Source organism: Sebastes umbrosus, chromosome 18 (assembly GCF_015220745.1).
Source record: "Sebastes umbrosus isolate fSebUmb1 chromosome 18, fSebUmb1.pri, whole genome shotgun sequence".
Taxonomy (NCBI): Eukaryota; Metazoa; Chordata; class Actinopteri; order Perciformes; family Sebastidae; genus Sebastes; species Sebastes umbrosus.
This window is the reverse complement of record NC_051286.1, coordinates 14,635,099-14,660,237: the sequence shown is the minus strand read 5'-3', so window position 1 is coordinate 14,660,237 and position 25,139 is coordinate 14,635,099. Positions and strand designations below refer to the sequence as shown.

The 25,139-nt window shown below is 38.6% G+C and overlaps 1 protein-coding gene and 1 long non-coding RNA gene across 5 annotated transcripts; one reads left to right on the top strand and one right to left on the bottom strand.

The window, feature by feature from the left end:
• Positions 1–409: 409 nt before the first annotated feature.
• ptk2bb (protein tyrosine kinase 2 beta, b) lies at positions 410–24,156 on the bottom strand. 4 transcript variants are annotated; one of them, XM_037751630.1, is made up of 32 exons: positions 24,028–24,064; positions 23,681–23,763; positions 15,683–15,918; positions 15,226–15,404; positions 14,662–14,749; positions 14,327–14,406; positions 13,827–13,889; positions 13,535–13,589; positions 13,276–13,416; positions 13,087–13,161; positions 12,353–12,454; positions 12,089–12,206; positions 11,021–11,060; positions 10,777–10,808; positions 10,602–10,643; positions 10,412–10,509; positions 8,921–9,002; positions 8,729–8,829; positions 8,499–8,614; positions 6,455–6,555; positions 6,141–6,230; positions 5,022–5,226; positions 4,496–4,604; positions 4,344–4,403; positions 4,106–4,234; positions 3,804–3,956; positions 3,531–3,566; positions 3,151–3,175; positions 3,000–3,034; positions 2,606–2,740; positions 2,426–2,506; positions 410–1,375 (listed from the first exon to the last, which is right to left on the bottom strand). In XM_037751630.1, exons 3-32 carry the CDS (start codon positions 15,878–15,880, stop codon positions 1,160–1,162), a joined length of 2,985 nt encoding a protein of 994 aa, XP_037607558.1. In that variant the 5' UTR covers positions 15,881–15,918; positions 23,681–23,763; positions 24,028–24,064; the 3' UTR covers positions 410–1,159. The 4 variants fall into 4 exon arrangements, with proteins under 4 accessions (XP_037607558.1, XP_037607556.1, XP_037607555.1 ...); XM_037751628.1 differs by lacking the exon at positions 23,681–23,763 and having other exon boundaries at positions 24,028–24,156; XM_037751627.1 differs by lacking the exons at positions 23,681–23,763; positions 24,028–24,064 and adding an exon at positions 23,527–23,670.
• On the top strand, positions 1,387–1,859 carry LOC119477560. Its single transcript, XR_005204258.1, has 2 exons — positions 1,387–1,598; positions 1,698–1,859. It is a non-coding gene; the product is annotated as an uncharacterized LOC119477560 (long non-coding RNA).
• Positions 24,157–25,139: the final 983 nt, after the last annotated feature.

The window sequence follows — 25,139 nt, the reverse complement described above, 5'->3', positions numbered from 1 at the left end:
AAAATAAATATAGAAAACATATGTAATGAGATGCTAAAAAAAAGTCAGGAACTTCATTCCACCTAAGATAGGATGGCTTTTACGTTTCTAAGTTTCTCAACTTTCTTTGGTTTTGACCATCAGTGGCATGCTGTACTGGGAGTCTATAATATACTGGACACACTAACTGGGGTCATTTGTGCTGGTTTGGAAAGATTTTCTTTTTTACAGGTTTTTCTTTTAGGCCACGCCACCATGATTACAATTATTTTTGAATGATCATACTATGTAATAAATACCCTCATGAAACCTTTAAAAACCCGTCTATATAGCATTTATTGAGTGGTGTGAAAATGACCTAAGAGCAGCAACAAACAGGTTGTGTCATTCCTACAAGAGATGTGTTTCAATGAACAGGCGAGTACAGCAGTATACGTTATGATATTTATTTTTATACCGCTTGATTTACATGCTAGAATTTCATATTTTATAATAATGATAATGGACATTATACAAAAACCTTTCTTCTTTCAAGAGTACCTGACACATATCTGACTATCCATTATCCACACTGCTCTAGTCTTCATCTCGTCATTTTATCATAATGCGTCATAGTCAAACTTGAGATATGTACTGTATATCTATCTAACATGATTTTGAATGGCTGACTAACCGTTTAGGTTTTGTCATCTTTACATTTCACTCAGGTTACTGTTGACAGGTATGAAAGGGTTAACCATTTACTTGTATTTTAATTTGCACTATTTTTTTCTTTTTCTTTGCTGTAAAAACTTTTCACAAGACACATTTTATATTTACAAGGATAATTCAATTTCTGAGCAGATAATTAAGTCAAAAGCTCAAAAATTACACAGTTCGTCTGAAATGACGGCATCGTAACTATGATGCCAATAGACCATCATTACTTTCAGTGTACATACTACCTTAGTAAGCACACAACCACATCCATATCCACTGCGTTGTAGCATCATATTTAAACTTAAAGCTGAAGTGCGGGACTTTTACATATAAATGAATGTCCATAACATTCATTTGAGAACCTTAACTTAAGCAGTGTGATGACAACGGAAATGCTCAACTGTGTGCAAATATTGTATCTGACTGACAGATGTGAATCATTAGCTTGATGTGTGAACTGAGTAAGAGAGCTTACAGTCCACTAGGGGGCCACAGGCTTGGCTAAGTTGGCCCTGACTCTGGCCTGGTCCACAGCGTCCAACATGTTCTTGCTGTCCATCGCCAGAGTGTGCGCTGCAGCCAGCATCTGTTTCTTACATTCCTCCTTCAAGGAGGTGATGGCGTTCTGCTGGGCCAGCCGCATTTTGCTGATCAGCTCCGCCATGTCGTTGTTCAGCAGCTTCTGGGTGCCCTCGATCTGTGGGGGACGGTAAGCAGACATGACGGATGGGAACTGTCGACCTTTTTACTTTGTATTTTTTGGGAGTATCTGTACGTAACTTGAGTTTTTATATTTCAGTCAACTTTCCCTTTTACTCCACTACATTTCCTAAATAAAATGTATACTTTTACTCTGTTACATTTCCCCTAAGCATCTTCGTTACTCATTACTATTGGAAGCAAGCAGGTTTGGCGAATTAGTGGTCCTAGCTTGCAAGTTGCATCATTCACGTGATGGGCAAGTGCCAACAAAGTGCTCTCGAAGCCGTAGTTAAGTTTTGATTTCCGCTGAAGTCCAGGCTGCATGTCAGATCATGCTACATGCTACCTGCAACTACTAGGGAAGGAAAAACTGGATTGTGTTCTTTAAATCCTTTAAGTTGTGAAGACCTTGTTTTTCTTCAAGTGTAATGTAGCCTCCATTTTTAAGTTGGTGTACATTTTAAGAGGAATAAACTTAATATTTCTCAAAATTCTGATGTGCTTGCTGTTTTATTAACAGCATTTACTTGTACTTTTAATTTTAATACCTACATTAATATCAGAAAATTAGTAAAGTACAGAAAATATCAAACAATTTAAGACTTTTACTCAAGTAATATTCTAATAGGTGACTTTAACTTCTACTTAAGTCATTCAATGTGGCATGTGGCTTTCAAGTACTTCATCCATCACGGGTATTAACACCAGTGCTTTTCTTCCTATGAGAAGTCAAAATGTCTGCTGTGTAAAAGGCCTATAAACACCTGTGCATATCAGCTGGTGGTTTCAAGTTTGCAAAAATGCATCAAATTCTATGTGATAAATTGATAAATACGGCTTTGTAGAAACAGCTCTAATATGCAAGCTATGGATTTTGGGTGCCAGAATAGTAAACAAGAAATGGTCATTTCCTCCTTTGAAGAAGATTTCTGTCATTTTTTGTTCCAGGCACAAACAGCAGGGAGAAAGAAAAACAAAATCAATAAAGAGAGGGAGCAAGGAGATGAGAAAAGATGGCAAACAGGCTGCAGATAATATACTGTACCTCAGTCGTGACAGTCTCGTGTAAGGTGGGCAGGATGTCATCCACACTGTGAATCAGATCTCGTAAAGCCATCCCGACAGACTGTGGGCAGAGAATTAATCAGCACTATGACTGGAGAGGTTTGCTTTCCATTACAATTCCTTCAATTTGCGTGAAAAACAGAAATTTGTCTCGGCGTACCTTGACAAGGGTGATATATTTTTCCGGAGGCACCTCTGTGATGTCGTTCTTGAGTTGGACAACAACTTTGACGAGGTTCATGACATTGCTGTACACTTTGTCGTCAGAGCGGTCCAGCTCGGCTGTGGGCGCAGGCTGAGTGAGAGAGAATCATGTGTTATAATAATTAAAATACTCATCCTCATTACTTTACACCACAAGGATCCACTGGGCGCTAATTTTAATGCATGGTGGCATCAATTCCCTTTCACTTGAAGGGTAATTTGACTTCTTCTTGAGACGACTGAGTTCATTATAAATTCTCTTTATCTAAAAATCAAAGCTAATAAAATTAAATTAGTCTTTTGCTAAAAAAAGATGTTGCAATCCCCAAAAAATTAATCAATATAATTACATGTGCTGTGAGCCTTGGGGGCTTCTCTGGAGGTGCTGCAGGGCAGAGAGATGAACAATATGAGAGACACAGAAAGAAGTTGAGTTTAGAGAGACATGAAAGTGCTCAGAAGGACTCAGAATAAAAATGTGAATTTCTTTGGAGCACTTACCGTGTTCTGCATCAGCTTCAGAGGACTAAAAAGAATAGAAAAAGATCAATCTCATGAGGACTAGACAATAAAACAGTGCTGTCTATATGTATGAAACCCATGACCAACATAATCATAGTTGATGCCTGTGGTTGTAGCTGTTTTAATCATCAATGCAGCTGCACTTAATACATTATGCTGACTACACAAACTACTACATGTCGTGCGGCATCATGCTGACCATATTTGCTCACTTGTCCAATGGGAATAAGAAGAATATGTTGCCAAAGAAAACAAACTGGGCTCAGAAATGTGAGATGCAAAAAAAACATTCGTTAACAGTGTGTTTTTTTCCTTTTAATCTGAGTCTGAAATCACAGCGTGTGTAGGCGGACACCTACCGCTGGGCCGGCAGTGTCCTCTGGTCCCATGGGGTCCTGCAAAAGAACAGGCAGGTTCATTTTATACAATATGGACATGGACCCTCTCTTTGGGACTGTTTTCAGGGAAACATTCAATTTAAGGCTAGCGGGGAGTCGAGAGTGACCGAGCGGGTTGGTATTGTTTAACGAGGCCTCGTTCCACGTAGCCTCCAGGGCCACGTTGAACTGAGTGGGGGGACACAGAGACACAGAGAGGGGGTTGACACAAGTTAATGACGCTCTGTTTCCCACCAGGAGTCTCGTCTCCGTCTCCAGCCACTTCTCATCCTCCATCATCTGCTGTTTCTGCCGGCGGAGAGTGCTCTGCATGTTCTGCCTCTCCCTCTGCCACAGGCGCGCCGCCTCCTCCCTGCTGTTCGATTCCGCTCGGAAAAACTCGCCCTCCTAGAAGTGCAGAGGAAGAATGATGGGAACGCCTTTTTTTGGTCTCAGTTTTAACTCCAGCTTTATCAACATTTGAACATGTGACCTCAAATGTGAGAAAATTGTCAGACAAGGTTAGATGTTCAGACAAAGTGCTGAGTCTTTCTTACCCCCACGCTGCGGCGCCGAGGGGACCTGCTGTCCGGCAACGCCAGAGAGCTCATGGAGTCGACGGGGGACTGGTATTCACACGGGCTCGCCAGGTCAGGTGAGCTGGCACACAAAGCATCGTGCCTCAGCTGCACAGATACACACACACACACATACACACATCACTTACAAAATCTAGATTTGAAGTCATCCTCACCTGAGGAGACAGGTGAAAGGCTACTGGGTACGCTACTGTACCTGAAATTGTAGACCAATACTGAGCGTGCTCGCGAACCGCCCTGGTTTCTGCCTTGTGGGCTGGAGTAAATATTCAAAATATGTATTAAAACATGCACTACATCAATGTTCTGCAACCTATAACAGTGGCTGAATTGGACAGGGATCCGTACCTTGGGAGGAGGCTCGTTGAAGTTGAACTTGGGGTCGAAATATTTTGTGGAGCGCGCTCTGTCCCGCTCTCTCTCCACTTCCTGCTCCTTCTCCATCTTGTGGACATCACTGACAGATTTTAGACAATACGTTACGGTACATTATGTCTTAAGAGAGGTACAAAAAACACATCTACTACTGCAGGTAACTACATGCTAGGGATGGGGAAAAATTGATACAGCATAAAACTAACCAGCGATCAATGGATCGAACATCTTGTTTATTGAATTTACTCTGGGAAGGTAGTTGGATTAATACATTAAATTAAGACAATTTTTAAGACGGCAACAGAAATTGCCAATTGAGAGTCGCAAAAAATGTACTTGTAAAACACTTGACATATATTTACTGTATATGAACTGTAGTAGTGTATTTTTATCATACATCAATACTGAGAAGAAATCATTACAGAAAGCTCATCACCGTAGATCCAACCTTAATTAGAGGGTCTCATTAGAGCTCTTTCTATATTGAATAAAGGAGTACCTGATCTTGAACACCAGCTCAGTGAAGTTGGGTCTCTCTCTGGGATCGTAGGACCAGCAGCGGGTCATGAGTGAGTAGAGGGCAGGAGGGCAGTTGTCTGGCTTGGGCAGCCTGATTCCCTGCTCCAGCTGGTTGATCACGTCTCTGTTCTCCAGCCAGAAGAACGGCTGGTTTCCACAACTCATTATCTCCCACATACATACAGCTATTGATCAGTGTAGACAAAGAGAAACAAAAAATGCTTAGACATGAGGTTAAAACATTATCATGCTCGTCATTATTCATGTGCCCATTGCAATAATATTGGATTGTTTCATTTCTCCTTTCAACTTCCATAAGGGGAAACGAAAAAACAGCCTTAACCGGAACATGTTGTGGTCATGAGGGCATACACGCAGCATTTTGCAGAATCAAAGCCAAACAAAGAAGAAGAGAATCCACCCAACAAATCTTCAAAAAGATGAGGGTGTAACGTTTGTTTGGGCTGGTGTGAAAGCTGTCAATCAAACCCTGTTGCGGACCCAACAACTGTCGAAAACCGCCTGAAAAGGAACTCCTCTAAATCGTTTGTAAAAAGGCAGTGTGAGCCGGATCAGAACTAAAATGCAAAAATGTATAATTCTTTCCCGTGGTCCGGACCAAATGAACCGAACTACACTAAGATGTGTATTGTGCACTATTTGATTGTGATACGTCTGTTGGTATGAAATGCACCAGAGAAGACCATCGCAGTGTGGTTATGAAGTGGACCACAGGATGGTGCTGATTTGATTAGAGTGAAGACAGGTACAGTAGAGAGAGAGGTGATAACAGATGATACTGTAACCTAATAATTGAATCATGTAATTAAGAGATCCTGTACACGCTCTATACAAATGTATAAAGTGGTTTCTAACCCATCATCCATGTGTGCACCTAAGGAGGAGATAATTCTGTGTCTACAGTACCTTGGAAACTCAATTTAATTCTGATCATTATCAAATCATTTTTACCATCTCATAAAATCATGCTTGTTTGTGTTGAAGATTAACCAGCCACCTGCCTTTTGCCATGTGCTAAACCCGCTTAATGTCTTTTCCCTGAGCTGTTGTACTGTATGTTAGCGTATCACAAGCTCACCAAACATCCAGACATCACTGGCTGAGGTGAAACGTCTGAAGTTGATGGATTCTGGGGCCATCCACTTGATAGGCAACCGAGTAACAGACGCTGTGAAGAAATGGGAAATGGGAGATTTTGTGGTCAATATTTTTCATTGTTGAACAGGAACATAAAGAGGCCTCTGTATTATTTCATGTTCCCTCTTTATTAGTCTGTCTATTCTGTCAAGGATATACAGTATGTACTCTATGTATGCATTACAATGTAGACAATTAGGTGGCCGAGAGGAAAAAGTGCAACAGCGAAATCAGCTTCCAAAGTGCCTCTTTTACCTTTGTAGTATTCTTCATCCTCAATGTATCTCGACAGACCGAAGTCTCCGAGCTTCACACAGTCTGGACTGGCGACTAGCACGTTCCGAACCGCAATATCTCTGTGACAAAACCCGAATAAGACAGAAAGAAAGGTCAGATGGGGATGATAAAAAATGCAGATTAAACAAGCAGAGTTTCTTAAACGGCCCTAAGCCCTCTCTGATTGACCTGAATTTGCCTCTCGACCACTGCAGCGCTGCCACGATCGCAGCAGAAAGTAAAACAGAAGGAATCTTTGCATTTTCCACACAGGCAGAAAGTAATTTCCTTCGTCTGTGTTTTTTTCCTTCACAGGAGATTGAATCCAGAGCGGCTGCTTCGCTGCCTGAAACCTGTTGATAACATTCTGCAGAAACAACTGAGCGCTGACATGTTTTTCTGTCATCTCACATCGGCTTTCTGTAATGTTGTGTCTTAGTATAAATATTTCAAGTTTAAATGAAAAAAAAGTTTTCTACTGTCACGACCTGATATGACTCCACTTTACATCCAGATGCTGTTTTTGTTTTTTCTAACTATATGTATCGATAACACTGTCAACTTTCCTTTTTCGTCACCATCCCTGTGAATCAACACTGTGCAGAAAATCACACTCAAATTTGTCTTATTATTTCAAGAACGTACTGTAACCCAGAACATTACAGGTTGTGCCTCTTTTCGTATGACAGTAACAAAAGAGCTAATTTATTATACACTCCTGCCTGAGGAAATAAGCAGAGTTTCAGCACAGACATTATCATTTCATACAAAATCAGTACAGGTTAGCTGGTCATGGTGACTCTGCCTCTGATTGGCTAGTACTCGCTGCCTTCGTTGGTTGGATTGATTAGGTTTAGTCATGAGGAGTGAGATTGGTTAGGATTAGGGTGAGAATGTCATGGTAACCAATCAGAGGCAGAGTAGGGTGGGTCATGCCTTCACTATGGTAGGATTCGGAATATCACGGCCTTGGTGACGCAGCAGAGCAAACAGCTAGTGACCTGGTACGGCACCCACCTGTCACTCAAAGCGGCCAAGCCCTCAATTATTCCGAAATTTAAGCCTTTAATATAATTCAGGTGAGTTATAGAAAAATCCACCCCCGTACATGAACGGGGAAATTAGCTATCGAGACCAAAACCGTCTTTGTACCAGGTTGTAAACACGTGTATTTCTACTGTAAAGTTGGGCATTTTAACATGGGGGTCTATGGTGATTGACTTGCTTTTGGAGCAAAGAACTGCAGTTTTTGGTACTCGTTTTGGCACCGGACATTGCCACTTGGTTACAATCATAAACTGTATACAAGTCACCATGACGTAATTTATTCGTTTTTTGGACTGCCGTTTTGAAGCCTTGAGTTCGGCCTTTTGGCCGTGACTGTCTTGTTTTTTTGCAACCAGAAGTGACACGAAAGGGTGGAGATAAGTACAACTGAACGCTGCATAAGACAATTTTAAGCAACCAAAAAGGTTATAATTAACTTTCCTGAACTGAAAACACACTGTGAAGGGTTAAAGTTGTAAGATGAAAACATGGACAACTCCCAGACCGGACAACGCCGTAGTAGCGACCTGTCAATCACAAGGTAGCCACGCCCTAAAGCATACCCTGCTTAATGGTCTATTTGACTCTAAATGGGACCATAATTTACTAAATGAACATCATGCTGTATTGAAGAAGACTTGAAACTAGCGATTGAGATCATAAATTCATGTTTACAATGTTTACTGAGGTAATAAATCAGGTGAGAAGTAGGCTCATTTTTCTCATAGACTTCTATACAATCAGACTTCTTGTTGTAACCAGAGGAGTCGCCCCCTGCTGGCTATTAGAGAGAATGCAAGTTTGAGGCACTTCTGCATTAGCTTCACTTCTCAGCACCAGAGGTTGCTGCTTGGTTACAACATGGCTCCATATGGAGAAATTGATCCTGATTCATGATTATTATTTGATTCTTTTTTTCAGCCAGGATAATAACACTTCCTGGATAACAGCACCAAAAATAAAAGGAGCCTCTCACCTGTGCACCATGTTGACCCCATCGAGGTAGACGAGAGCTTTGCAGATCTGCAGGCTGAAGAGCACCAGAGTTGTTCTTGTCAACGTCTTCTCGTTCTCAGTCAGGTAATTCCCGAGCTGCAATGTCAACATTTAAGTAAAGACAGGAATTGACTTATTCCACATCTACATCATTTATAAAAGGTATGATTGCTTTAACACCAAAATCACGACATTAAGATTGGCACTGACCTCTCCGAACTCATAAAGCTCCATGACGATCCACACAGGGTCTTCCTCTATGATTCCAATCAGTTTGACGATGTGCTGATGATCGAGGTTCTTCATAATCACTGGCAAACACACAAAGTTCACAAAGTTATCTTCATAGTTAATAATGTTATCACATTTATTTCATGATCTTCTGCACATTTTTCTAATTACCTGCTTCACTCGTGAACTTCTCCATCACATCAGGTGTGCAGTCTTTGCAGGTCTTCACTGCCACATTAACCCTCTCGCCATTCTGTTGATTCAACAACCGAAAAAGACACAGTGATGCTGTGGACATTTGAATGGAAACTAGTAAGAGCGTTTACGCAAACAGACTGTAGCCGACAGAAAAATTATTCTGCAACTATTCTGATAATTGATTCATAATTTAAAAGGGATAGCTTGAGTGTTTTAAAGTGGGGTTGTATGAGGTACTTATCTTTAGTCAGTGTATTACCTACAGTAGATGACGGTCGGCACGCCCCAAGCTTGGAGAAGCAGACAGGAGTACCGACATGGGAGCAAAGCAATGTAGTGCTGTTGACGGGACCGGCAGCAAAACATATTTAAGCCACCTAAAAAAAATCAATGTAAGGTGTAAGCTATATTTAGAATATTTTTGCTGGTTTACCTTGCAATGAGACAGCTATACAGTCTATGTTTCCGAAGGGGATCTAAAGCCGCTAGCTATGCTCACGCCAAAGCAACCAGACTCCATTGAAAAAAACAGTAATTTTACCTCGCAGAGCACAGGGGGTTGCTGGTCTACCGCTGCCTTGATCGGTTAGTTTGTTTGTGCTATAGTGTGACCTTCAGATTCAACCAAAGTCAACAAAATAGCACAAACAAATGAACTGATTAAGGCAGCAGTAGACCAGCAACTCCCTGTGTTCTGCAAGTTTTTTCAATGGAGTCTGGTGGCTTTGGCGAGAGCATAGATGGATATAACAGCTTCAGTTCCCTGTCTGGAAGGGCTGACTCACAGCAAGGTAAAGTGGTGAAAATATTCTAAATATAGTGTACACCTAAAGTGATATTGATTTTTTCAGGTGGGCCTTTCTTTTAGGTGGCTAAAATACGTTTTGCTGCCGGCCCCGTCCACAGCAGTACATTGCTTTGCTCCTGTGCAGTAACTCCTGTCTGCTTCTCCAAACAGGTCGACCGTCATCTACTGTAGGTAAAACACTGACTATGGATAAGTACCTCACTTCAAAACTACTATCCCTTTGAGTCAAGCAAAAACACAGAATATTCTCTGGTTCCAATTGTGACAATTTGCTGCTTTCCTCTGTCTTATGTGACAGTAAACTGATATTTCTGGGGTTGGACTGTTGGACAGACATAACTTGTAATCTGAAGATCTTAATTTAGGCTTTAGATAAATGTGATAGGCAGTATTAGCAGCAGCAGAGTAATCGACAATTAAAATAATTGTTAGTTGCTGCCCTAATGCACATGTAATGCAAGTTAAGATGCCGTTAATAAGATTTCATATTCTATAACTACAGCAATTGTGACTCCTGGTAACATAAGTATTGTATAAATTTATATTTCTCCAACCAGTTTCCCACTATTATAGTCTATATATAGTTTTATAGTTTTTTTTTTAAATCTGTTTTTGCTGTTAGTATTGATATACTTCAACTAGGGAGATACACTTACGTCTTTTTTGTAAACTCCATCGTAGACTTCCCCGAAAAAACCCTCACCAAGGATTCGGCCGAGAACAATGTCACTTCGGTCGATCCCGTACTTAACAACTATAGAAAAAGATTTACATAAATGAAGGTTGGAAAGTGAGTTCACACCGTTATTATTCTGCAAAAGACATGAATACAAACGTTAAACAAACCTGATTTCGGCCTTTCATCTATCTCACAATAGATATCTGACCCTAAAAAAACACAAAAGAAAGATCAACATGCTTTTACTTGTTGTTCTTGTAAGGTAATGACAAAACAAGTTTGGATTTGAAGATGCTACGTGTTGTATTATACATGGAGGAGGTCATGAAATGGTTAGCTCACCCATACTGTGTCTGAGCGAGGTGGTGTCTCTACTGCTCCAGAAAAAAGACAAAATGAGAGAAAAACCCTGCTCATAAATTTCTAACTTATGGCTCCCTCAGAGCGCCGACAGAATGATTCAATAAAACAGCCTCTCTCATCAATAACTATAACTTTTCATTTCATATTACAACCAAACCACAGCTTGGACTCTGAGGGAGGGCACAAATCATTCAACGTCGTAAAACAGCCAACATCCACTCACTCTGTAGGAATCTCAGGCAGGGCGCACCGTGTACTGGCATCTAGGAGAGAAATCAGTCCAGTTAAGTTTAAATAATACATTTTAAATGTCTTTCATACAGATTTTAAGGGGAGACTCTACAGGGTACAAATTCTAACTAATAGATATCACCATGGAACTTCCCCAGTTGATTTACTTACATTAAGACAAATCATTTTTTGTATTACAAGTTTTCTGCAAAGGTATGTTTAAGTATGCAAATAACGCATTATCTTGTCAGATTTGTGTTAAAACAGAAATCTAAACGTTGGATAAAGCCAGGTTCAAAATTCTTGTTTCATTTTGTCGACGTATTGGCTTCAGAGGTTTTTACAGAGGGAATTATAGATATCTCTTTGTATCTTAGAAAATACTGTGGACAGCCATAAAAACAAATCAATTTTCACCATGTTTTTAGGGATAAAATGTTCTATAAATCAGGCTGTGAATGATATATAAACAAACCCCTCGGTAAAAACCTTCAGAATATAGATAGGAATGAAATTGGAAAGTTTGGTGTATGTCATTGCTACTGAAGTGGAGATTTCTGGCTCAGAGTATGAGAAAAAACTCATTTTGAGAAAACAGTCTTTAAAGATATAGATGGTAGAAGACACTGCAGGTGAATAGGGTAAACATCTTTAACTAATAGATATCACCATGAAACTTCCCCCAATTGATTACTTACATTAAGAAAAATATTTTTTTGTATTACAAGTTTTCTGAAATGTTATGTTTAAATATGCAAATGAGGCGTTATCTAATGGTAATTTTGGGTAAATCTAGGAGAAATCTGCAGACGCAAAAAGACAAAGTAGTAAAACAAACACCTAAATGTGTTTTCTTTCCACTAGTCTGAAAGAAGACATGTTATGGAAGCAGAATAGCCCAAAATCTCAAAATTGACCAGTGCATGAAAAACAATGTTTTCGCCTGTAGTGTGTCACAATAAGGCATCCAACTATGCTCCATCTTTAAAAACAATATATATTGTACGCTTTTAACCACGGTGATGTTGCAACAGGGGGGAAGAGGCTGAGTCGTACACACCTTTATCTGCTCGGTAGATAACAGTATCATCTGAGTCATTTTCCAAGCGACAGTAGCCATCAATAAGGTCCATCATGTTCTCTGCCATCGGGACCGTGGCCACATTGATCGATAGACACTATCAGAAAGAAGCACATGTATCGGGTCACATTTCCTGTGCAGACGCTCTCTATAGTAAATGTATTTACTTATTTTAGCTATTCTGATTCTTAACACTGGACAAAGTACTATTGTATAAAAGGTAGATAGTGTTGTTGTACTCACTTGTCTGGCCCCCTCTATGTTGAGGTCTAGGAGAGCCTTGCCGTCGCTCTGAGCTAAGCATTGTATTTTCTTGATCTGCTTGAAGTCGGCCATAAAAACAGGCTGAGGCAAGAAAAAGGAGGAATGCAATAAGTTGAATTATGATCATGGGACTGATGACATTTGGCAAGCTGTGTTTTATATATATATATATATTATAATACAATAATGACGTAGCATCTGTGGAGGACAGAACCTGCCAAAATAAAAAATAAATTAACAAATAAATAAATGACTCAATAATACATAGATAAATATGTCATAAATTGAACAAATGAATGTATCAAAAATAAATGTAGCCATTAATTAATTGATACAATATAATAAAAACTGATATTTCTGTTTTAATTTGCTTCTTTATTTATTTATCTTTGTATTAATTCCCTTATTTATTTACTCTTTTGTTTAATTTTCCCTTTTATTTATTTATGTATTTATTTTTATTAATTTTAAATTGTATTTATTTATTTTAGCATTTATTTTTTTATTTTATATTTATTTTTTAAATGTATGTATTTGTTTACGTATTTATGCATTTATTTATTTATTAATGTAGAATTTTTCCTTTGCATATCACTCATATCATGTCCAACTATTCATTAAACAAAATCCTGGAACTAGATAGATTTTCACAACACAATGTGATATATGATGAAAGGTCAAAGCCCTCTCAAGTAAATCTTCACCATGCTTACCGCTGAATCCTTCTGTGTGCGTTGGCGAATCCCCCTCCCTCCGATGACCAGCTCCACCGCTAGACTCCAACCTTGCTGTTGACAAGTGACGGTGGTTAAATGTTTGTAATATTACTGTAAAAAAAGAGCAGATTAATGTTTGGAGCTCCTGATGTTTATAACTACGGTAGCACTTAGGGAGCTACTCACCACTAGTTCACATGGGAAAACCTCTTCATCATAATTGGCGAAGTCTTTGAGGGTCTCAAAAAACTTGATCATGCAGTCGTCCTCCTTGAGTGTTGCGTACTGTTGAAACGTTTGCTGGATCAACTTCCGTAGATGCCTTGACTGGATCACAAGCAGGGACATTTTAAATATTATTTCATGTGTACTATGAGGAAGGTCTGATCGACCAGCCAGTAGTAAATATGGAAAATACATATGTGGTTGTCTTAACATAGTTTACCTTCATGCTGTTAATCAGCTGTTGAGGAAAGAAGAGGTCCAGGCCCACTTCTTTTCTTCATTTGTAAAGCAACATTCAGAAAAAAAGTAGGGATTTAAATGAAAAATTGCTACCAGATTAAAACATCATGTTCTATATGTCGACTTTTAATGATCTACAAAAGATGTAATCAAGCTGCTACAAGGTGCGTTATCCAGTGGGGCTTTTAAAAGGGTTGACTATCAATCCATACAGAATAATGAGTGAATTTATGTCACCAAAGTTACAAGATTAATGTAAAATATAAACTTACTCTAGCAGCTCAAAGTTGGACTTCTTCTCGAGACCTTTTGCATTCATGTCTTTGTAGAATCTCCTGTAAAAAAAAAAAATGTTTTCATTGTTGATTAATCGGCCAATTATTTTCTAGATTAATCATTTGATCTATAAAATGTCTAATAGAAATGAAAGATATTCAGTTTAATATGATATAAAACAAGAGAAAAGCAGAAAATTGTCATAATTGAGAGGCTGGAAACAGCATTTAAACATTACTTTAACAATTAATTGATTATCAAAAGAGTTGGCGATTATTTCTCTGTTGATTGAATAATCAATTAGTCGACTAATCCTTGTCGCTCTATCCCAAAATAACCCAAATCACTAACGTGAAACTTACCACAGTACATTCTGTATAACACTTGTCAGTATAACTCTAACGACTCCATCAAGTCACCATCATCACTGCATTCAATAAAATAAATGCAATTAAGAGTTTGAGAGCCAAAGAATGAGAAGAGTGCGGTGACTCACCTGATCTCCAAACAACCGAGCTGCAGCGCCATCCCATCACTGACCTTGCTGGCATGATACTGCATGTAATCACTACGCACCTGTCATAAAATCAAACAGAGAAATCTGATATACCAATACATACACACACCAATACTCTACTGAGTGGACTTTTCTAGTCGTATGTAGATTTGTTCAAAACAAAAAGAGAGCCACCTGCAGAAAATGAAACTTTATCATCACAAAACCAGTGGACATATTGACAGCTGCTGAAAACAACACCTCTTATTGCCAAATATCCATCGGCACAATGAATTGTATACCAGCCAAAAAGTAAAAAAATGAAATACACTTACCTGTTGGTAAAAATACACTAACGTAGATCTGTCATCTTTGAATCTTTCCAAGAAATTGACAGGAACATATCTGATCCGAAGGTCATACCTGCATTTGAAAAAGAAAAGTGATACACCATGCAAGCTTGTTAAATGCCGTATTTTAATATCAAAACAGTGTAGATGCCTTAGGGCTGCACAATTAATCGAAATGTTATCGAAATCAGAATATGGCCTGCTGCGATTTTCAAATCGCAGGAGGCGCAGATTAAATACTGTGGTGCTGCAGAGATGTCCTGGCCTACACACCATATACTACAGACTTAAGAAAACATCTTTGTTTGGTACAGATCCCTGCAAAAATCACACCATAATCAGTTTAATTTGTGTCTCAATGAAAATGAGAATAATGATTTAATAAATTATCATTCCCTCTAATGATATATCGCAATATCAGTCAAAATAATCACAGTTAAATATTTTTTCAAAATAATGCAGCCCTAAGATGTCTCTAAACAGATGACCTTCAAACGCTCGCTCTACAAGATCAAATCAGACACAAACAACCTAGTAATGGATCTGTACCTCCACTCAGCTTCCACATGATGGCTCTCGTAGCGTTGCTCCACCTCTCCGATGGTCAGATCTGGATGCAGCCAGTGAAGCTCTTCTGACTTGATGTGCTTCAACAGGAGACCGTAGCATCCTACATGTTCGATGTCCGGGCCCAATCGACCAGAGATCAGAATCGAACGTATGATGGCCTGAAGGAGACAAAATTTAAAAAAAAAATTTTAAAAAAAAATTTAAATATCGTGTATTTTTTGTCACCCTTCCAGTTATTGCACTTTGTGGTTTCTTCATCTTTACGTGTAAGGGCTAACAAATTAGCTGTAAAAGAAATGTTGACATTTTTTTAGATTGTTTGTGCAGTGATAAACGATGTATTAACTTTCCAGCATGTTAAGGAGGCCAAATAAAACAGATATCTGTCTTCTGACACATCACCTCCCTTCCCCATATCTTTGTAGAGTACTCTCACCCTTATTTGCCAGGAGCCGTCACATTTAACCAGCTTGAAGTTCTTGCCCAGGTTGTTGTTGGTGCAGAAGCACACTTTGAGGATCTTGACGGGCCCTCCGTCCCCAGTGAATTGCGATTCGGGGCTGGAGTCTGTGCTGTTTTGTCTTGGACTGGGTACCTTCCAGGACAGGGTGTCACCGGACATCACCTCATACATCTTCAAGGCTGGGTCGGCACCATCATATCCGTAACATCCTTTCGACAGACAAAGGGGGAAAAAGACTTTAATTAAGATTTAGAATGAGTAGTGAAACGCCAGGGGTCCTTAACTGGCTGATATCTTTAACCCTGAAGTAGACAAATTCGACACACGGAAGAGGAAATCCTGTTTCATATAGTATCAAGATTTAAGTGTAGTGACGATGTGTCTTCAAAACAAGAGTACACACTGTTCTGTGACTTGCTTCATCATAGTACTACAGTCATGCTAAGCTTCATTTTCATGCTGTGATCTTGTGCCATGTGGCGTCTATGACTCATATCATTTGATTCAGAGATCCGCCTGATTAAATTCCTTCCTAACCGTGATTTCAAGTGAGGGCCTGTGTGATTCATAAAGCAAAATGTTGACAGTGTGCAGACTTGTATCATCTTCTTCAACTTACATTTCATAACATTTGCCGTATTGAAGGAGAAACTAGCTGTCTACTGGCTGACAGGGACAACCTGTTTCGTAAACCGAAACGATACCTAAATCTGTCCGAAACCAAACAACAGTGATGACTTCTTGTCCTTCTTAAAGGAATAATTTGACATTTTGGGATGTAGTGTACATTGAGATAGACACCACATAGATTGACACCACTCTCATATCTGTCCATTCAATATAAAAGTGTGTAGGATTTGGTGGCATCTAGCGGTGTGGTTGCAGATTGCAACCAACTGAGGACCCCTTCGCCCACTCCTCCCTTTCCAAGACTGTGGTAACGTGAGCCGCCGAGTGCAAAACCTCTGTAACACCGTTCGCTTTGCTCAGAGGCCATCCTTACCATAATAATTGTTATAAAAAATACTACATTCAAAACGCCGGACAGCGGTTCCCCCGAAATGTTACACACTGTTCCTTTAAACTAGAGCCAGGAGATGGTATGGTTAGCTTAGCATACAGACTGGAAACAGAGGGAAACAGCTAGCCTGGCTCTGTCTGAGGGTAACAATTTCTGCCTACCAGCACCTCCATAGTTCAATATTTAACACGCTATATCTTGTTGTACAAAAAACAAAAAGTAAAAATGACAATTTGTGTGGTTTTAAAGGGGGCTATGTGACTTAGCGGAGTATTTCCTGGCAATGACTTCCTGCTTTACACTTCAGCTCATTAGCTTTAGCGGTGCTAGTAGGTTGATTTTTTGTAACCTTTGGACAAAGCAGGCTAGCTGTTTCCCCCTGTTTCCAGTCTTTATGCTAAGCTATGCTAACGGGCTGCTACCTCCAGATACATATTTACCGTACAGAAATGCAGAGACTGGTATCGATCTTCTCATCTAACTCTTGTGAGTAAGAGTTTTTCTCAAATGTCTATTCCTTTAAAGGCAGGGTGGGTGATCTTGAAAAACTAGTAAGAGAAAACTAGTTTTTTAAACTAGCAAAAAACAAGCCCAGTGTTGCCAACTCTTTTCGAATGAAAGTAGCTCGCAGCACTATAGCTCCAAAAGTCGCTAAATCTAGAGAGAATGAAGTCCGTCACTTCAGGCCTCCCTCCAAAGACAATCCCAATGAACGTGAACGGCGCAGGTAGGCAGTTAGCCCATCCAATCATTACATTCAGGCCGAATTAAATAATTGGACGGGTTTATTACAGTCCTGAAACAGCCACAGATACCAGATGTTTTTCTTTTTTTTGCCAGAGCATTTGATTTATTGATTGCTGTCAATATGTAATGAGAATTTCAACAAATATAACAAAAAAAAATTCTAAAATCTTTACCAACCCTGCCTTTAAAAGACATGAATACCTTATAAAAAAACACATCCCAGCTGCCTGAGATTCTGCTCCAACCACTTAGCCTTAAACAAACATGGTGACGGACGCTTACTAAACATCATAAAAACCATATGCACGCAGCCAAAGTCACAGGCGCTGCTACACACCTGGAAACAGTCGACCGAAATCTTTTCACTGCAGTGCACCCATGGGTGAAAAAAGCTGAAAGCTTGCACACATTCTGATTGAACTTTCAGGTTACATCTAGCATAGAGACGGGCAGCAACCAACTGATACATGAAATAAAAAAATCACGAAAATACTCTCAGCACCTTTAAGCCCCCAAACATAACTCTCCACTCCTCACATTAATCAATCTGTCAATCAAACATCTGAGGGCATGTTAACTCAGCAAACAGAGCTAAATACTTTAAAACAACCTTGACAACGCAGCCAGCTGTGATATTTCTGTCGGGTTACCCACCTCACAACAGTGTCCGTCAGAAAAGTGTCATAACGTGTTTTCTCATAAACGAAGCTCCATGCTGGCAGTAGTGCTGCGAGGGAGCTGCTAAGCCGTGTTAGTTTCTCTCAGGGCTTTTCCGCCGCTGTTGGACGAGGTTGTGTTTTGTTAGCCTGAGGCCATGAATTCCCCAGCAGGGCTGTGTGGGTGTGTTTGTGTGTGGTGAGAAAGGGAAAGAGAGAGAGAGAGGATGAGTGTGCAGCGTGGCCGGCATGTTGCACCACCATCACCTGGGTGTGGGAGGCCTGACATGAGGGGATTGAGGAGGCCGAGGGCGAAGTTTAAGATTACTTCTGAGAAAAAAAAAACATCCACGGGTTGAAGTACGTGGGGAGGCGGATATACAAATACATTCCTTAGCTCGAGTGGAATAAACAATGAGTTAACCTGGTGACATACAGTATATACATTACAGATTACTACAATTGCTCATACAGCATTGCATAATCTGCTGGACAAAAGCTAAGTTACAAAAACAAAACACAAAGAAGGAAATCTGGAAAGAAAAAGTCAAGACTGAATGATGAATGGTGAAGATTTAGGCCTGTTTTCTGCGTCATTGTTGAATCCCCGTGACCTCCAGTCTACATCAGGCAACAAGTGTGTGAGACTTGATGTTTGTCTAGTTTTAATTCTTAACACTTAAACACTTAAACCCAGAACAATGAGGTATAGAGAAAGGACTGAAAAGATAAAGTTTCTTGAGCTGTTCTTGACAAAAGAAATTCTTAGTCGACTAACACTCACACGATTTTGTCGACTAATCGATTTAATCGACAGATCAGTTTCTCAGCACCACTTTAAATCTTGTGCTTACAGAGATGTGCTCATAAGTTTCTTAGAAATAAGTCATTCAGCATGAGAAAAACATAAAAAATGACTAATCAACTAAAAAAATATTAAGACCAAAAAGAGGGGGTAGCTCCAAAAGTTTAAATTTTTTAAGCCAATTTCCTGTTATTTCATCCTCATTTATACATTTTTATTTCATTAGATTATCGTTAATTTCACATGATAATTGCTGCTGGACATATTACAGATTTCACGAGAATAAAATAATCGTAGAAAAACATATCACTGAGTAAAATTAAAAGGACATTTTAGAAGATGAACAAGATTAAATGTAGCAAACGTCTGCTCTTAAAGGTTCCACTTACACTTTGCTGTAAATCGGAGTAAGCTGCTTCATAAATGTGTCTTAAATAACAGGTTCACTCCTAAATTGGCTCTTTTATTAGGTGTAATTTTTAGAAGTTTGATAAATACGGGTCATGGTCTGGCATTGAAAGTTGCCATCAACTCACAGCCTTGGTTACTTATTCTTTAATCAGACAATTATGGGTTTAAATCATAATATTGACAATTTTAAACTGTTTTTGTAAGTTTTCAGCTGCTAGTATGTTAGACAACATTTAACATTTGAGAAGTTTGGCTTAATTTGCTGAATATAAAACAAGGATTTTGTGGAAAAATATGTTTAAATTTGTCAAAGTAAGATATCCAAAAAGGCTTTTGGTATCGTTCCAAAACTCATATCGTATTAGCATTAGTCTCGAAAATGTGGAAACGATGCCAGGCCATATTGTAATTTTGTTGGGCAACAGTCTAGTGGTTATTTTAACAGCAGGAGAGTTTTGTCAACAACAAAAAGCCCCTTTTTAAAATCACTGACGGCCATGAAGTGTTTCGACGTGTTTCTAACAACTCTCTATTTTTTTTTTTTAAGTGAACAAAAGCAACACTTTTCCAGGCACACGCACACAGTGTTGTTGCCTCTCACACACACTGTCATGCTGGCACTTGAGTTGTTATGGTAACAACTGTTCCCGAGGGAGATTCTTATCCTGAACTGAAAGCAAGGTGGACTGAACAAACTCTTTCAACGCTCAGCCACAACAAACGCTTCAGAGGGAATATTCAGTACCCAAACAATTGTCAACATCAGGAGTTATTCCTGCACATTACTGCTGCCGCTCTTACATTTCTGAACTCTTGTGTGTTTTGTTAGGAACGTACTGTACAGTATATCTAGGAGGTGAATGACAGGGACTGACTCAGGGTGACACATTTTGATAAATGAGAATTAAATTCCTGATGGAGCAGCTGCAAACTTCACCAAGGCTCCACTTGATAAAGAGAGGAGACCAATAAACTGTTCAAGCCGATATATCAAGCGATATTCGCTTACTGCAGATCTGTATCGTGTTTGTGTAGAGCAGCAATGATCTGTCAGTCGATTAATAGTGGATCAAAAGAAAAATATTCTGCAACTACTTTCATAGTCAATTAATCATTCATCATCTTTATGTTGGACCTTTGGTCATACAAACAAGATTTTGGATATTTGAGAGAGTGATGTACATTTCTCACTATTTTCTGACTTTTAAAGACTAAGCAATTCAACGAGACAATAATCAAACCAGTTTTGAGCACAGACTCTATATAAGTGGACGTAGTCACCGTGACGTCTCCCATTGGTTTGTGGACTGCTGTTTTGAAGCCTCGAATTCTGATTTTTGGCCGTCGCCATCTTGGTATTTTGCAACCAGAAGTGGCACGAGAGGGTAGAGCTAAGTACAACCGAACGCCGAATCAAGATATTTTTAGACGACCATAATGTTACAATTAACTTTCATGAACTGAAAACACACGGTGAAAGGGTGAAAGTTGTAAGACCAAAACACGGACAACTCCCAGACCGGACAACGCCGTGGTAGCGACCTGTCATTCACAAGGTAGCCACGCCCTAAAGCATATCCTGCTTTAAGGTCTATTTGACTCTAAATGGGGCCATAATTTACTAAATGAACATCATGCTGTATTGAAGAAGTCGCCCCCTGCTGGCTATTAGAAAGGATGCAAGTTTAAGACACTTCCACATTGGCTTCACTTCAGATCCGGAGGTTGTCCAATGGCTTTGAGTTAAAGTTACATCTCAAAGACATCTATTTCATTCTCTTTGGCGGCACCTTTGGCGATAAATTGTAATTACAGGTGTATTTTTGGTGTGGTGCCTTTGTGACGTCGAATTTGTTTTTAAATAATTTTTGGTTTTGCATTTGTTTTTATAGTTTCATCGTCTGTAGTCATCGCTCTTTTCTTTGTTTGTTCGGCCATAGTAACCATTTACCCATACTACCATACTATTTAGTATGCCAAAAAAATACTTAGAATGTCCCAATACATAGTACATCAAATGCAGTATGCCAAAAATACCAGGATGTTCTACTACATCTGGTTGCATTTTGCCGTATGCAAGCCAGCATCTGACCCACAATCCTCTGTGCAGCGGATAAATGAGCAAGAGGGTCAAAGTTCAAGGAACAATGTTATGACGAAGTAGTACGTCCCAATTGTATGCTTACTGCATGCAACAGTACGTACTTGTAAATGTAGTATGTACTAAAAGTAAAAAGAAAAAGTATGCGATTTGGAACACAACCCCAGTTCGTAATACTGCAAATACAAGGGCTTTCACAGTGAACATCAGTGGGCCATAAGCTCAATCACCACTGAGTTGCCTTATTCGGCCATAGATGGTGACTTAACAGACATTTATTTAAATGAAAATCTTAAAGATTATTACTTTAAATTAGAGACAGTGTCACCTTTACATCAGAGAACAATGCCAAGTTGCGATGTCTCGCTCAGTATGTATCTTGTTCAAAATCTAAAAAATGTTTGTTTGTTTTTTTAAATCAAAGGAATCAAATCCAAAGATTGTTAGTTTATGTTATTTTTACTGTGGGCAGATACATATTGTTATTAGATTTTTAAAATATCTGAAAAATCCAGTATCAGTCAGGCTACAGTTTAGAGCTGCAACGATTATTCGACAACTATTAAATTAATCACCAACTATTTTGATAATTGATTAACCAGTTTGGGTAATTTTTTAAGAAAAAAGGTCTAAATTCTCTGATTCCAGCTTCTTAAATGTGAATATTTTCTGGTTTCTTTACTCCTCTATGACTGTAAACTGAATATCTTTGAGTTGTGGACAAAACAAGACATTTGAGGACGTCATCCTGGGCTTTGGGAAACACTGATCGACAGTTCCACCATTTTATAGACCAAACAACTGATTATTTTCTCAATTAAATGATTAACAGATTAATCAACAAAGAAAATAATCAGTAGTTGCAGCCCTAATACTATGCATCTTATTATTATAAATTCTCCTGCATGGGATCAACAAAATTGATCTTATGTCATATTATCTTTATCACCTTGATAAGGCTTTATGTTTTACTGAAATTTTACTGATATTTAGACCCAAGATCAGTACTTTTCTGTTTCCTTGTGTAATTTTGATTTAAAAAAAGCAAAACAACTGAGACACTTCAAGTTAGCATTTTTTTTGAGGACGTTATCTTGGGCTTTGGGAAACACTGATCGACATTTTTCACCATTTTATGAGATTAATCGACAATGAAAATAATCGTTAGTTGCAGCTATGCTACGGTTCCTACACAGGTTCAACCCTTGACTGTGGTGCAATAGAAGACACTGCCTTTGCCAGAATGTGTCATGACATGCACAACTGACTGTATTAACATCAATTCCTTCAAGAAGTGTCATCAGATGGTGTTTGTGGGCATTCTGGGAAAACACTCAGCAACAAACTGTCAGAAATCACATTACACCTAAGCTACCTATCCAACAGAAGGGACTTTTTTTTATCAGTAATTTGAGTAAAGAATGTTTTTGAGATAAAGATCTGACGCATGTATAACAAGTATATCGACAAATCACTGAATTAAACATTAAACAAAAACACAGAGTGAGTACAGTGGTTATAGTGAAGCCTCTTTTTCCTGCTCGGAGCTTGTCAACACAGGCAGGTATTCATCAGACAGGCCTGAGCTGTCTACACACAGTGTTGTGCTGCTGCTGAGGGTCTGCACACTGCACTGTCATGACCCCAGGCACAGGAATGTGGCTGGCTGCTGCTTCACCTGCACAGACTTGCTTTGATAATGAACAAACTCCTCTTTCTCTCTATCTCTCTTTCTCTCTCTTTGGGTGAAAATGGCAGCTAGTGCTTCACATTGTGCCATTATAATCAATATCTTGACAAAAAACACAATAATTCAAGCTTCAAAGACAAGTTTGACACTTGATATAGCCTAAACAAGAAAGAAAATATATTAAAAAGAGGAAAAAACAGAACCAGTTTAACAAATAAGCTGAATTCTAAGCTTATGTAATGGTTTAAATGCAGTTTAACCTCTATATATGTGGGCCTATTGCATGCAAGCACTTGTATTAGTTGTAATGACTCACCTCAGCAGCAGTAAAGTTGTGATTCCCTCTGCTGAAATAAACATAAGCATGTATAAATCTTGTGTCTTACCTTATTCTGGTTTAATTCCCTCTAACAGAATAAAAGCTTGACAGAAAGTGTAATTCCTCTCGGTGAGTCCAGGCCTGACAGATTGTGTGTCTCACACTGTTAGTTAGTTAGTTTGGTCGAGCAGAAGGTTGCAGGTGGCCACTCCCTCACCTACCTGCGGTCAGGTGGGCTCACTTCCTCATTTCAGGAAAACCTCATAAACTGGGAATAATGGCGGATTCACTGCTGCTTATTTACCTACAAAGTTTCCAAAGTAAAACAAAAAGTTTGTCTGTTGAGTCTCGCAATGACTCTTTCAGAAGCATGGAGTGATTTTGAAATGTTTTGGTCAATTTCAAAATCTTTGCTTTAGTTGCAAAACGTCGAGTGACTAAAGTTTTAGCTCGAAATAACGACTTTAACATACACAATAGTTATTTTACAACCTAATTAAAGTCCTCATGCCTCGGAGGAATATGACACTTTGTGTGCATTTAATTTGGTGTTTAATTTATAGCTTACCTTACAACACAAGTGTCCCTCTATTTCCAGTCGTCTTCACTGAACTGTTCTGTTATTGGTGTTGTAGTGGTGTAATTACACTGCCTGAACAGCAGAGGGCGACACAAGCTAAACAAAGACACAGGACTTAAAGGACCAGCCATGTTTATACTTTATAACTAGATTAATAAATATTTGAAGGAATGGAATAAAGATATTTATTATTTTTGATTCCTTCCTTAATATTTTAACCCCAAAAAATATTATTGTTACCTTTTTTTTTTTACAACACAATAATACAATACAATAAATCCTTATTGTTGGGTGGATATTTGTAAAAAAAAAAAAAAAAAAAAAACAACAGATACATAATTTATTTAAGATTTTGTTGCTAAAATTATTGTGACTATTTCATCCTTTTTTTGGTTTTGTTTAAAAAAAAAAAAAAAGAGTAGATTTGAGCAAAAAAAAAAAAAAAAAAAAGATTGAAGGGATGGAATTAAAATATTTATTATTATTATTTTTAATTCCTTCCTTATTATTACAACCTAGTTATTTAAAATGCTTTTCAAAAAAGATTTATTATTGTTATCCTTTTTTATTATATTATTTATTTACAATACAATAATACAATACAATAAATCTTTATTGTCCACCAGGGTGGAAATTTCTCTTCGGCTCACCAAACACAGGAAACAACAACATTAAAAAACAGACATTAAAAAACAGATTTAATTGACTGATCATATTTATTTTTTTTTAAATTAGAATCTGCATAGTAACAAGTAAAAAAGTGCAATATTTGCTCCTGAAATGTAGTAGAGTAGAAGTGGAAAGTAGCATAAAATGCATGGAAACACTGAAGTAAAGTACAAGTACTCGAGTAAAAGTGCTTTGTTACTTTCAACCGATGATATAAACTGTCCCAAAAAAAAGTTACTTATAGCTGAAATACAACATATTTTTAATAAACGTGCAGCCTGTATGTTCTCAACAGCACATACAGAGTAATCTTAATGGAAAATGGAAAATGCATTGACTTTTAGACTCGTCAGTGGCATCTTTCATTCCCTCGTTGTATCATCCAGTACTGCTCTCTATGCCAGAGGAGTTTGGAATAGCTGTGGATCAGT

Coding starts and splice junctions, on each gene's coding strand:
- ptk2bb (XM_037751628.1), bottom strand. CDS start 15,880: ATGTATGAGGTGATGTCCGGTGACACCCTGTCCTGGAAGGTACCCAGT. Junction 13,590..13,826: donor TCCAACTTTGAGCTGCTAGA/GTAAGTTTATAT, acceptor TTACAAATGAAG/AAAAGAAGTGGGCCTGGACC. Junction 6,231..6,454: donor GGATGAAGAATACTACAAAG/GTAAAAGAGGCA, acceptor ATTTCTTCACAG/CGTCTGTTACTCGGTTGCCT.